This window comes from Nelumbo nucifera, chromosome 4 (assembly GCF_055504915.1).
Source record: "Nelumbo nucifera cultivar China Antique chromosome 4, China Antique-T2T, whole genome shotgun sequence".
In the NCBI taxonomy this organism is placed as follows: Eukaryota; Viridiplantae; Streptophyta; class Magnoliopsida; order Proteales; family Nelumbonaceae; genus Nelumbo; species Nelumbo nucifera.
The window spans coordinates 56,112,148-56,126,860 of record NC_142652.1 but is presented as its reverse complement, the minus strand read 5'-3'; the positions used below and the strand labels follow the sequence as shown (position 1 = coordinate 56,126,860).

At 39.0% G+C, this 14,713-nt stretch overlaps 1 protein-coding gene across 6 annotated transcripts in view; it reads right to left on the bottom strand.

Moving 5' to 3' along the window:
- The window catches only part of VPS54, an 85,687-nt gene that overhangs the window by 60,017 nt on the left and 10,957 nt on the right, over window positions 1-14,713 (bottom strand). For all 6 annotated transcript variants that reach the window (XM_088903175.1, XM_088903177.1, XM_088903176.1 and 3 more), the window contains exon 3: window positions 4,938-5,017. In XM_088903175.1, coding sequence (XP_088759301.1) covers window positions 4,938-5,017 — 80 coding nt within the window. The remainder of the gene's footprint in view (window positions 1-4,937; window positions 5,018-14,713) is intronic.

The following is a 14,713-nucleotide window of genomic DNA, read 5'->3' as shown; positions in this document are numbered from 1 at the left end:
AGATGTAAGGGTTAAAGTGTATACATGATAAAAGAAACCACATAATGTGCAAACAACAATAGCTAAAACAGAAAAACTGGCCCAACATGTCATGATGCCACAACTCACAAGACCAACAAAAAAAGTAGGAAGAGAGAGACAGAGAGCAAAAGATGTATCAATAAACTGCCCAAGGTGAAGAAATAGATAGAAAAACTGAATATGAGAAACAAACGGCTAAATTTTATAAGCTCTAGATGCTGCTAGTATAACCACATGATGCTACAAGTACTTGAAAAGAAACAAAGCCAGCACCAGGTGCTAAAGAATAGTCCAGGAATTGTAGGCAGCAAAACAGAAGATTTTGGTTTGAATTTCTGGTCTACTTTATTGGTGTAATTTTGTATGGGTTTTGAGTTTGGTCTGTTTTAGTATGGTTATATTGTAGTTTCTCTTTTGAATTGTTGGGTGGTGACATCTTGTCACCCAAGACACTTGTATCTTTTTATCATTAATAAATATTTTGATTTATCTTCAAAAAAAATTATAACAATAATAGAAAGCAGCTCATGAGATAAAAAACAACAGACAAATAAAAACCTTTTTTTTTATGAATGAACAGACAAATAAAAACCTTAACGAGACCAAGAAAAACAAAATGAAAGTCACAGTAAAACTAGTATTGACAATCAGAAGCATTTAGTGCAAATACAAGTAAATAACTTAAACTTTGAGTTCTCTAGATTGGAATAGTTCAACACTCCACCCACCCCTTAGCACTATCAGCATCCCCCTTAAAGGAATGTTTAGGTAACAGAACTTGGTACTTCCATAAATTCAGCCCCTTCAACCTATGTTACCTGGATAAGCAAGGACATGGCTGGATGAGTATCAGATACAAAATTTACATTAAAAACTTAAGTATCCGACATAATACAGCACCCTTGCATAGGAATCTCGGTATCATAGCTTTCAACATATCAATTTCCACTATTATCACCCTTAGATTAGAACCTCAAAGACTGAAGTCTAACTCTACCCTGTTTCCCACTTTACTCGATAGCCCTAACTGCTCATAGTTAAAATGCCTATCAGAAAAAACTACCTATGGTTACCGGTTCTCTATTCTCTTTCCCTTTACAAGGACAGGTTCCCGGCTCTCTATTCTCTTTTCCTTTACAAGGAAAAAGCTATCTCTCATTTTCTCCCATCTCTTACTTCACCCTCATCCTTAAGTTGGGACTTTGGCTTTTGGAGAGGTTTGAGGGAAGATGAACTTAGTAGTGCTTCAGACTTGTTGTCCCTTCTTGGTAGTGTTTTTCTGGACCCTCTTAGTTCGGATGTGAGATTATGGTCCCCTCATCCAAAAGGTTTTTTCACTTGTGCTTCCTTTTTTAAGTCCCTTTGCTCTTCCATGGAGTTGGGTTTTCCGACTAAGGAGATTTGGTTTAGACCTGTTCCTCCTAAAATTGTTATTTTTTGCTGAGAGGTGTTTTATAGAAAGATTAATACTTTAGACTGCTTGCAGAAGAAAAGGCCTTTCATGTGTTTGTCCCCTAACTGGTGTGTACTTTGCAGGGCTAGTGGTGAGGATTGCTCCCACCTACTTGTATCTTGTTCCTTTTCTAGTGCTATTTGGACTTGGATTTTATCTTTGTTTGAGTGCAGGTGGAATCTGTCCACAGAATCAAGTCAGCTATTTGATCCTTCTTTTTTTGTGTGGCCTACAAAAAAAGGAAAAATGATGTGGAAATGTATTAGAGCAGCCGCCTTGTGGACAATCTGGGAAGATAGGAATGCAAGGGTGTTCAAAGAAAGGAAAGAAGTATTCAGGTCATTGAGGATTGTATCTTGACTAGGGCAATTCATTGGCTTAAGAACTATGGACTTCTTTCATACATTTTCCTTTGATGATATTTGGAGAAACTGGAAAGCGGTGGCCAATAGCCATACGAGGAAGGACAAGGAATCTGCAGTGTGGAAGCCTCCGCCTGAAGATTGGGCAAAGCTGAACTTCGATGGTAGTAGCCAAGGAAACCCAGGCCCATCGGGGATAGGAGGGGTGCTGACAGATAAGGAGAGCAACATTTTAGCCTTGTTTTCAGGCCCTGTGGGAATAGGAGACTCTAATAGAGCTGAGATTTTAGCGGCTGTACAAGGTATTCAGATTGCAGAACAATTAGGAGTTCAACATTTGGTAGTTGAAGGAGACTCCAAAATTGTTGTAGGATGGCTGACAGAGTCAGCTTCAGCTATGTGGTGATACAGAGACTTATTGAGGAAAGTCAACTGGCTCACAAGAAATATGACAGTTACCTCTCTTTGGGTGGGAAGATCAGCAAATACCTTAGCAGATGGCCTAGCTAAGCAAGGGAGTTCAAGGGAACATTTATTTTGGGCTGCTATGTAATTTTATTTCTGTTTATTCCTGTTGTAATTTGATGTAATACTTTGTTAGAAGAGGTAACAGCTCGTGCCTCTTCATGGGTTTCCTGTATTGCCTTAATTTCTGGATTAATAAATTATCTTCATTCATCAAAAAAAAAAAAAAAAACTACCCATGGTTACCTTCAAAAAAGTAAATAAAACAATTACAAACTGCACTTATACATTCCTACAGTTGTATCACAAGTATTCTTCCATCAACCCTGGCTTAAAGAGAAGTGAAGTCACCTGTCAGGACCCTGAGATACTCAAGTTCTCTTCTCTCCTCCATGACTGATTAACCAATCTAAACATACCTGAACTCTGAAAGATCTACATTGCTCAAATTTTCTCTTTAGTTCTCCCTTCATATGTATCTTTTTAATCTCCTTTAGATCAGTGGGATTCTTAGTTCCTTCCCTCAGATCTCCTTGGATTCCTTGGACTCCATCATTTGAATGATGGTATCCTTACAACTTGCTAGAGCATTTGAAAGAAGAAAACGAATTTCCAAAAGTGCACAAACATCCTTCATGTCAGTTACATGCTGGTGCTGGCATACATTTAATGAAATAAGACATTGACTTCTAAGGATTTTGTATAGGTTGATTTTGCAAGGTATAACAAAAGAACTTTGTTTTTACTTGGCTTCTTACTTTGTACTGTCATAAGCAAAATTATACAATAAATGTTTTCGAGGCATTAGAACTCTTGACCTTTCTTCTTTTTCAAATGTTCATTTATAGCCCTGTTATATTGTAGAGAACTCCAAGGTGTGCTATTGTCCCTATGAAAATCTCCAAGTCATACAGTAAGGAAATCTTAGAGTAGCTCTCAGGCCCTTTTCTTTTCATCCTTTTTAGCAAAATTTTCATTCATTTTACCAATAAAAATATACACTGATGAAATCTTTTGTTGGTTACCCATCAAAATATGCTTTGTCTAAAACATAGGAAAGATTTTTCTTTTTTGTAACAAACACATCTTTTATTTTTTAAAATAAGGGAAATTGTCTAAAAAATCACCATGACTTTTCAGCTTTTCTCTTAAACTCGCCATAACTTTTCAAAACGTCCAGGGAACCACATCTCAGTGAGTTTTTATTTTCCAAAACTCACCATCCGCTAGAGCAACGTTAGTGTACACTGACAGAAGAAGTCCATGACAGCATAAATACAATTTTCATGACCAAACTACCCCTGAATGGAAAGTCAGCCTTATTAAATATATTTTTATGACTAAAATGCCCTCAAGTACCCAACTTCCTTACTTATACATAAGATTTCTTCTTGTTGAGAGACATTTTGCTCTCATTGTGCTTCTTGAAAGTATTCCAATGAAGCTGAAAAACGGGTTTTGGGTTGAATAATAACAGGGATATTTTCTGGAATATTGAAAAATGGATCGAATATAACAAAGGGTAAAATGGTAATCTACTAATACCTGTTAGTCTGTTTAATGTCAATTTACTGACATGGGTATCCCTGGACGTTTTGAAAAGTTGTGGTGAGTTTAAGAGAAATGCTGTAGTGAGTTTTAGACAATTTCCCTAAAAAAGAATTATTGTTTTCTAAGTCTGTAAAAATTTACATCTTCTACTACTTTGATGGGTTAAATGAGTGCTCAGTACTCTACACTACACTGTTCAGAGGTTATCTTTTCATGTTTTGGAGGATATATTAAAATTTACATGAATTCCTATTATTGATGCATTCTAAACAGCTGTTTTAATTTCTGTAATGTAGATGTCAAAATTGCCAAAAGATTATTGAACTGATTACTTCCATTTGTATTGATATCCTTCTAATTGACCATGTTTAACACACCATAGTGGATGCTCCTGATGTACAAAATCAACTGCACTAGGCAATGTACTATTGGTATGACTGCAACTTGAGCAGACTGAAGCAAGGTTTAGCACCAACTCATCCCCAAGCCTAAAGGTGAAAGCTTGGGCCAAACATCAGGTCAAGCCCAGCCCAACCAAAACTCTAACACTTATAAGCTTGGGTTGGGAAGGCATGTTGGACCTGCACATTTGTTTTGTACTGTTAAAAATGAATTGGATTGGATGTGACCAAATGATTGAAAGGTTGTTCCATAGACATCAGGTTTAGGGTTCAAATCCTCTTACATAGGTTTTTAGAAAAAAAATACTTTTTCTGAAACCACATCTGTATGTTACATCATACTTTTAGCATGTAATATCAATGAAGCGAAGCCACATTTGGGTTGAATAAACTAGACCAGGCTTGAATTAATAGACCCTACTTTCGCTGAAGCCCTAAAACTTAAACCAAGGCCCTAAAAAAGCTTGAGTTGGGCAAGACCAGGCTCAGATTAGGCCCACCCAAGTTGCAGTCCTAACTGTTTGTCAGCTTTCTACATTATCTTTCAACTGTACTTTATCCAACATTAAATAGTAGGTGGTCAAAAGATACCAAATGGTAAATGTAGATAACAGGCACAAGCTTCCACTGCAACCACGCATAAACACTTTAGCAAAAACCATTCAATCATAACTCAGTAGGCACCTGTTTATGGACTCTATGGATGTTGCCAGCTGATCCCGAAGGTGACGAAAGCAGTGTAGACCAGTAAGCTCATCACTATCCTGTCAAACATAAGTAGATGTAGTAGGATAAGCAAGACAACAAGCAAGAAAGACAACAAATGAAAATAAAGATTTTGAAAGTTTAAAGCACCTATTATTACTGGATTTTTTGAAATGGTTATATAGAGGAAAATAATATCATGTTTTCCTACTTGAGCAAACAAGAATGCCATTTCCTTCCCTACTTTGGAGTTTGGACAATATTTGAAACCCATTTAGATCAGCAGTTCAGGATAGCAGCACAAGTATTCTATTAAAGTAAGACAAACTCTTAGTGCACAACCTCTATATGGAGAGAGGAGTCAAAAGCACTATTTGATCTCCTGATAACTTCAAATGCATCTAATTTATAGATAAAGAGGAGAAAAAATGGATGAAAAATTTGCCAGGAAGGAAAGCATGGAGGAACTAGTGAAGAAGGAAATACTCCATTGTCATTACCAATACAAAAGGAATTTTTGTAGGAAGAGATGATTTCAAGAATATGGAAGGAAAAGGAAGAAACAAGGGAGGCTGTTATTTTTTGAAAACATTAATAAAGGTAGCTCAATGGAAAATTTTGGTGTACAGTTTTGCCCATTCTCAACTGATAACATAATTACAGGATGGAAGTGTATTGCAATTCATCTCATTCACATACTGACCGATCCCCTCCAGCCCCTAATTTTATCAAGCTAAACTTTGATGGGTGCAGCATGTAAAACCTAAGTGGATCAGGTATAGGAAGTATCTTCAGGAACGGTTGTGGATAAATATTGACTCTTTTCTCAGCATCATCTGAGAAAAATAAGCACATGCATTACAAACAAATCAAACACCATTCCTTATCTAGTTTTTTTTATTGAAGATAAATAAAAAAGAAAATTTATTAAAGCCACCAGTAAAGAAACACACAATGACAGGTGATTAGAAATTTACCTCGCAAAAAATAAAATAAAGGAATCGGCATATTCCATTTCCATGGGTACCAACAAAAAAGGTTATTAGAATCAGCATATTCCCCAGTGAAAACTACTGACACAATGGGGGAGTAAAAGAAATGGTGGAAAGCATATTGTATGAGTTTAAATTTTGCAGTTATCTTAGTTTTTTTTGATAAATAAGTTAAATCTTAGTTTCTATTTATGTAATATATTATTTAATCAATCTATTAGAATCATTTGCATTTTTATGAGTTTAAATTTTGCTTCAACTCACTCTATGATGTGGTTTACAAGACAACTTCACAACATATTATTTTGTATATGTTTATTTTTCTTTTTTTATCAGCAATGCAGAAAATCATTCATTCATTAATTTCTTGAAATAAAAAGATTACAACAAGAAGTTGTGAAAGTCTGAAACAGCCCAATAAAAAACATGCACACCCACCACTCTATTACAATTGTGCCCAATACATTTGTTGTTTGTGAACTCCTTGCTTAGCCAAACCATCCGCCAAGCTAGTTGCAGATCTCCTAACCCATCTTATTTGAATGTTTGTGTCTTTTCAGAACCACTTGAAGCATCTAATTTCATTTTTAAATTGCTGAACCACCCCCTCACCTTTTTTCAGCCACCTACTACTATATTCAAGTCCCATTCAATAACCAATATTACAATTCCCATTTCTTTAGCTTTCTATACCCCAAAAACTGCTGCCAAAAGTTCACCCTTACTGAATCACCTTGCTGTATGGGACCTGAAAACATAGCACATATATTACAACCCTCATCCCTTATCACCTAGCCCAAAATGCTTCCATCAAAGTTCAATTTCATCCGACCACCAATTGGGGGTATCCAAAGGAAGAGCCAGTTATTGTCCCCCAGTTCCTGAAGAAATCCTCCACCGTAAAGTCTGAGAAAAGTTTCAATGTGTTCACACAATGTGCAACTCTTAGGGTTATGATCTCGATATCTATCTCTTTACTCTTCTCCTCCCAAAAAAATTCTTGTATTCCTTTCTTCCCAAACTGTCCAAGTCACCACTTGCCCTTGTACATCTCCACAATTATTTTGTCTCTGTTTGATGGTTTGGAACAAAATAATAATTTCAAAGGGTGTACCTATGCTTCTTTTATCATTTCATAAAATACCAACCTATATTTTCACATGTTTCACAATGTTTCCACCATGTCTGTAGATTTTACATTATTTTATATGACATTTCTGATATGTTTCCTATATTTCAATGACTGATATTTCCACCAACACCAACATTTTAACCTTGCTGAACACCACCCAAATGAACTAATGAGGACCACCCGCAAGCAAAACGAAACCACCCCTGCCAAAAGCACGACAAAACAAATCACCCCAATTCTAAAACAATTTTTCCAATACCCAGCCTACCAACCAATTAAAGCCCTTAACCTCAAAACAAACCCCCTTTTCTCCCCAAATAGAAACAAATATTTCCATTCACCTCCTCCTTAAAATCTGAAATGAACAAACCGTGTCATCCTTACCTCTTGCATTTTTAACAAAAAATTTGCCTTGCAAATTCTTCCCCACATAAAAAGAAAAGACCCAAAATTATAGTTACTTGGACCTCTTTTTCAACAATTCCAGCTCAATTTTCTTCTCAACAAATCTCACTCAAAAATCTGATCATCATCACTTTCTAGCACCTCCAAACCTTCTTCTTTCTTATCCTAGTCTTTCCTAACAATTTCTAAATCTAATTCCTTTAACTGCTCATCAGACAGAACAATGTCCCCCACCTTCAAGTATTCTTGATCCTTCTTAGGCGAAGAGTCTTGCAACATTCTTTTGTTACGTCTAGATTTAACTTTCACCTTCTTCCTCTTGCACATTATATTGAATTTATTACAAGGCCCTGCCCCAACAAGGCTGTCGTATTTTCTAGTAGATTGTGACGCAAGAGCACTACTGTAATTTGACTTGTTTCTCGTCTTCTTCTTCATCTCCCCTCTCTTTCTTCTTTCTCTTGAATGGTATGGTCTCAGAGCATGTTTCTGGGTAGTAGAAGCATTCAGACCAAGTTTTTCTTCCTAGAACCTGCCTTTTTGGACATAGAAGAGAAAAACACTATATCTGCCTAACCTGAACACTTGTTTTCTCTTCTTTCTTTCCTTTCTTGGTTGTAGTGCCAAGAAAAGTATTATTTGTTGACAGCCAAATGCTGTGAAGGTGTCTCTAGAGGCTTGTGCCTTCTCTCCTATGCTATAGTGGATTGTAGGATCCTTTCTCCATCAGGTATGTACTGTTCATCATTGCCACATGTGTCTTTGTGGGTTTTTGATGACTAGGGCTTAAAGTTTTGGGGTTGTGTTGCCAGTGTATGTGAAGTTCAGCAGTCTTCCTTGTTCCATTAGTGCTTTTTTTGTCTATCTCAGAAAAAAGATTTCATTAAGCTAATTAAGACAGCACAACAAGTTGTGAAGGATACAATTAAACACCGAATGTCTAAAACCCTCAATTATTACAATTGAGCCCAAAACATAGACTGTCTTTGTACCCCTTGCTTAGCTAAACTATCCGCCAAACTGTTGGTCGATCTTCTAACCCAATTAACTTGAATAAACATGTCCCTAGAGAGCCATTTGAACCTCCTAAGATCATCCCTTAGGTGCTATGAAACTCCTTCCCCCTTCTTTAACCAGTCCACAACTGTTTTGGAATCACTTTCAATAATTAGCCTTTCGAAACCCATTTCCTTAGCTTTCTCAAACCCAAAAACAGCTGGCTAAGAATTCTGTTGTTGCCACATAACTTTGCCCAGCTGGACCCAACAAGAAAGCACATATATTTCCTTTCCTCATCCCTGATAACCCCTCCAATTCCAGAGGGGCCTGGATTGCCCACAGTACTCCCATCAAAATTCAGTTTCAACCAGCCACAAGGCGGGGGAAACCAGACCACTGCTGCAATCTGTCTTCCAGAGGATGAGGCAGCTATAGCCCCCCAAGTTCTGAAGAAATCATCAATCTTAAAGTCTGAGAACAGATTCAAGGTCTTAACCCAATGTGCCACTCTTAGGGTTATGACCTGAACCAATGCTTCCTTATTCCTTTTCCCCAAAAATTCTAGAGTTTCTTTCCTCCCAGACTGTCCAAATCACTGCTGCCCTTGTGCATTTCCACATCAGTCTGCCCCTTTTAGTAGAGCAACTACAGACAGAAGGCCTAAACAACCTTCCCAAGCTAACAGGAGAGAGCCGCCTGCAACCAAAAAGTGAAGCAAACCATTCTCAGACAAAAACAAAAGGACAGAAGATTAAGAGATGAATTGCAGTCCCACCATTAAGCTGGCACCAATTGGGGGACAAGTAACAGTTTGGCCTCTTCCTTTGAAGCTTATCACAAGTATTAATGCAACCATGAAACACTTCCCAACAAAAAGCGCTGACTTTAAGGGGGATGGGACAACACCAGATTTCCTTAACAGGGTGATGCAACTCTATAGTTATGTGCCACAGGGGCACTCTTGTCTTTTTATCTTCTATTTTTATATTGTCGCCCTATCATATAAATACAAAATTACTGGCGCCACCAGTTTGAGTTTTTTGGTCAAAACTCTTCTCGCCTCTTCTCTCTCTCCTCTCTTTCTTCTTCTTCTTCTTCTTCTCCTCTCTCCTCTTGATCGAGATCATGGTATCAGAGCAGGACATCGCTCTGTAAGAGGCATCTTATCGAAGGTTTTGCAAAACACATATATGGACTGAAAATGGAGAAAACAAGTTCGACCCTGCATTGAGATTCGTTGGTGGACCCTGTTCTCTCTTTTTTTTTAACAGAAACGGAAAAGAAAACAAGTTCGACAGATGATTGACTGAGTTCTATTGAGGTCGGTAGTTGTTTTTTCCTCTTCTCTCCCATTCGTCTGTGGACTGTTTCTCAGAACTAATCGAACTGATCAGGAACCTATACTGAAGTGACTGTTTTCATTGGTTCTTGGTATTGTTATCAAGAACACCCTGAAATCTGCTCTAGCCGAATGGTGTAGACTTTTTTAATACTTCTTGTGGGTCTGTGATCCAAAACTGAGTGGGTGAAGAACCTGTGTAGGTCATGTGTGACCTTATTCAGATGGAGAAATACATCAGCAGAACCCTAGAGGTTGTGTGTGACTTAAACCAGCCCTTGTAAGGTCAGATAGACCTGTAGATTTGTGACAGCAAGTGCTGTGTTGCTGTGACTGCAGTTGTTTTTAAACCCTACAGTAAGGGTTGTGTGTGTTTGTGAGTGTGTGGACTGCGGGAGAAGGGTTGTAGGTCTAAATCTTCTGATAACAGCTTTTGTTATGACCTCTGAAGACTCTGCAATCTCTGGAACTTCTTTCAACCAAGGAGGAATAAACAGCAATCTTGACTCTATGAGCTTTCCAACGACCATTACTCCCTTAGATGGCAGAAATTATTTGACTTGATCTAAGGAGATGCGGCTTACATCACAGCCCGAGGTAAGGCAGGGTATATCAATGGAAAAGTGAAGGAACCTAGGACTGGTACTGCTGAATATGATAAGTGGGACCAGGAAAACTGCATGATTATGTCATGGCTTTTGACTACTATGCTACCATCAGTTAAGCAGAACTTTATGTGGGCCGAAATAGCCAATCAGACAATGCCAAAGAGTATTTTCATGGTGACCTCACAGAATTTTTTGAAACTTGTGGCTCTATTTATCGTAGTTCTTGTGCTAGAACCCCTCAACAGAATGGGGTTGTAGAGAGAGGATCGTCATCTCCTAGAGGTTGCTCAAGGGTTGCTGATACACATGAATGTTCCGAAAAGGTTCTAGGTGGATGCTGTTATGACTGCGGCTTATCTTATCAATCGGATGCCATCTCATCTCTTTAAGTACAAGTCCCCTCATCAGCTCATCTTCCCTACGGCTCCATTGTTTCCTATCCCTATGCGTGTATTTGGGTGTAAGCGTTTTGTCCATGACCTATCTCCTACCCGTGGTAAGCTAGATCCCAAAGCCATTGTTTGTGTTTTCCTTGGCTATCCCCTTTCCTAAAAAGGTTATCGTTGCTTTGACCCTATTTCCAAAAGGTACTTTGTATCCATGGATGTTTCTTTCTTTGAAGATGTGCCTTTCTTCCCTGCTTCTCCTCAGGGGGAGAGTTCAAGTGAGGAGAAACAGAGACATGTTTTGTTGCCTTCTCCTCCTGACCCTCCTCCATTCTGGGTCTTTCGTAGACAGCGGTACAAAAGTCAAGGCCGAAACCAACAAAGTTCAATAGACACTGAGCATCCTGAAGCTGTGGAACCTGCGCCATCGAACCCTCAAGGGTTGAGTCCATCAACGCATCCAGGTACTATTGTTCCAGTTAATGACCTTGGGCCCATTGATATTGATACTTCTAATTGTGATCTGGATCTTCCTATTGCTAAGAGGAAAGGTGTCAGATCATGCACCACTCACCACCCAATGGCTCTTTCCTTATCCTATGAGAATGTTTCACCCTCTTTTTGTGCTTTCCTCTCTGCTATTGACAGTGTTTCCCTTCTAAGAGTGTTGTAGAAGCTTTACTTGTTCCTAAATGGAGAGATGCAATGAAGGAGGAGATCAATACCCTTCACAAAAATGGAAAGTGGGTGCTGGTAGATCTTCCTGAGGGAAAGGAACTTGTGGGGTGCAAATGGGTCTTCTCTGTGAAACATAAGGCAGATGGCACAGTGGAGAGGTACAAGGCCCAGCTAGTTGCAAAAGGTTTTTCACAGGTGTATAGAGTTGATTATGCGGAAACATTTGCACCTGTAGCAAAAATGAATTCTATTCGAGTTCTCCTCTCTTTAGCAGCAAATCTAGATTGGGAGCTTCATCAATTGGACATTAAAAATGCTTTTTAGAATGGTGACTTAGAAGAAGTGTATATGACCCAACCTCCAGGTTTTTGTGCTGAAGGAAATGAGAAGAAAGTATGTAGACTAAAGAAATCTCTGTATGGCTTAAAACAGTCTCCAAGGGCCTGGTTCAATAGGTTCCACAAGGCAGTTACAGATGGGTTTTAAGCAATGCCAGTCTGATCACACACTCTTTGTGAAGAGAGAGCAAGGGAGAATGGCAACTTTAATTGTGTATGTCGATGACATTATTATCACCGGTTATTGGGACTCAGAGATACAGAGATTGAGAGATTTTTGGCCACTCAGTTTGAAATGGATTTGGGGCCTTTACGTTATTTCCTTGGAATTGAAGTTGCTCGCCCTAATTAGGGTATCTTCATCTCCCAAAGGAAATGTGTTCTAGATCTATTGAAGGACACGGGGAAGCTTGGAGCAAAACCTGCTGACACTCCTATAGATGTAAACCACAAGCTCGGGGATTGCAGTGATGAGCCCATAGCAGACATAAAGCAGTATCAAAGACTGGTGGGAAGACTTCTCTACCTATCTATGACAAGACCAAACATTGCATATGTAGTGGGAGTTCTTAGTTAGTTTATGCATGCTCCTAAGGCCACACACTTGGAGGCTGCATACAAAGTTCTTAGATATTTGAAGAAATTCCCTGGGACAGGACTCTTGTTTGGAAAACATGGGCATATGAGAGTTGAGGTTTACACTGATGCAGATTTAGCTGGTTCTGTGGATGACAGGAAATCTACTAGTGGCTATTGTGCCTTTGTTGGGGGAAATCTTGTTACTTGGAGGAGTAAGAAATAGAGTGTGGTGGCCAGATCGAGTGCAAAAGTTGAATACAGGGCCATGTATCATGGTGTGGCAGAGCTTCTATGGATAAAGAATCTCTTGGGTGAATTAGGCTTTCCTCTCAATGATCCTATGTCGCTCTATTGTGACAATAAGGCTGCCATCAACATTGTAGTCAATCCTATTCTCCATGATAGAACCAAACATATAGAGGTTGACAAACACTTCATCAAGGAAAAATTGGAAAAAGGAGAAGTTTGCACTCCCTACATCAATTCTAAGGAACAACTTGCAGACATCCTTACTAAAGGATTAAACTCCATGCGGCACTATAATCTTTGTGACAAGTTGGGGATGATTGATATCTATGCCCTAACTTGAGGGGGAGTGATGTAACTCTATAGTTATATGCCGCAGGGGCACTCTTGTCTTTTTATCTTCTATTTTCTTTATTGTCACCCTATCATATAAATACAAAATTACTGGCGCCGCCAGTTTGAGTTTTTTGGTCAAAATTCTTCTCGCCACTCTCTCTCTCCTCTCTTTCTTCTTCTTCTTCTCCTCTCTCCTCTTGATCGAGATCACAGGGAACGTAGGGGAAAGGGAAGGTAAGGAAGCTACAAGGGAGTTAAACAAGGATTTACAAGTAAAAGTCCCAACCGAATTAAGGGTCCAGACCCTGCTGTCCACACCCCCATCCCCAAGAACCACTAGATTCAGCAAAGAAAGCAAAGCAGATACAAGGGGAATTTCAGACTCTCTAAGATTACTAATGAGGCCCAAGTTCCAGTTTAGCTCAGGAGAGGAAGAGAAGCAAATGAAGTCAGCCACCGGTCTACCTTTGAGATTGGAAATAACATAAAGTGAGGGGAAGATCTCCATCAAAGGGGACTCCCCAATCAAAATATCTTCCCAAAACCTAATATTTTGACCCAAGACCAAGTCATACCAGTTGTGACTGAGGAAAACAAGAAGATGGTCGTGAATGGCTTTCCAAGGAGTAGCCAAGCTAGCTCTATGAAGACAACCATCATCGCATCCATTGTTTTGATAGTCCGTGAACGCTTGCTACCACTTTGTGCCAAAGCCTATTGCTTTCCCTCGGGAATCTCCATAGCCATTTGCTCAATAATGGCCTAATTTTTCATTCTAATGTTCCCAATCCCCAACCCTCCAGCCTTCAACTTCGACACCTTCTCCCACCTAAGCAAATGATCTTTTTTTCCCTTCCCCGGGTTCCCACAAAAAGTCTCTCATGATCTTTTCCAACTTTCTCACAACAGCTTGGGACATCCTAAAAAAACAACATAAAATAGACAAGAAGGTTAGCAGGTAGATTTGATCAATGTTATTCTCCCACCTAGAGAAATGTAATTTCTCTTCCACCCAATTAATCTCTTCTCAAACCTTTCCACCACCAGATTCCAAAAACTCAATGATTTAGGGTTGTCATCAAGAGGTAACCCTAGGTACTTGACCGGCAAATTCCTTTCTCACAACCCAGATAACTTGCCATATCCCCCAACAAATCTTCATGCACATTAAATTCCAACCAATACACTTATTCCAATTAATCCTCAAATTGGAAACCCTCTCAAGAGATTCACTACCAACTTCAAATTTTCCACCCCATCTCTACCATCCCCCACACAAACGACTAAGATATCATTCGCAAATTGTAAGTGAGCTACCTGAATTCCATCCCTCCCAACTAACCAACCATTAATAAAATGCAAACTATTGGCTCTTGAGGTATACTTGCTAAGCACCTCAGGTACCAAGGTAAATAGGAAGGGAGACAATGGATCACCTTGTCTAAGGCCTCTAATCCCTTCAAAGAAATCAACCACCGAACCATTGACAAGAATTGAGTAATGAGTAGATTACAAACAACCTCTTATCCATTTGCACCACAGCTCTCCAAAACCACAGCTTCTCATGATCTTAATTAAAAACTCCCAACCCACAAGATCATAAGCTTTCTCCACATCCAACTTAACCACAATTCCTTTCTTCCTTGATCTCTTCTGGGCCTCGACACACTCATTAGTAATTAAAATCATGGTTTCAAATGTCGCCAAATGCCGCTAA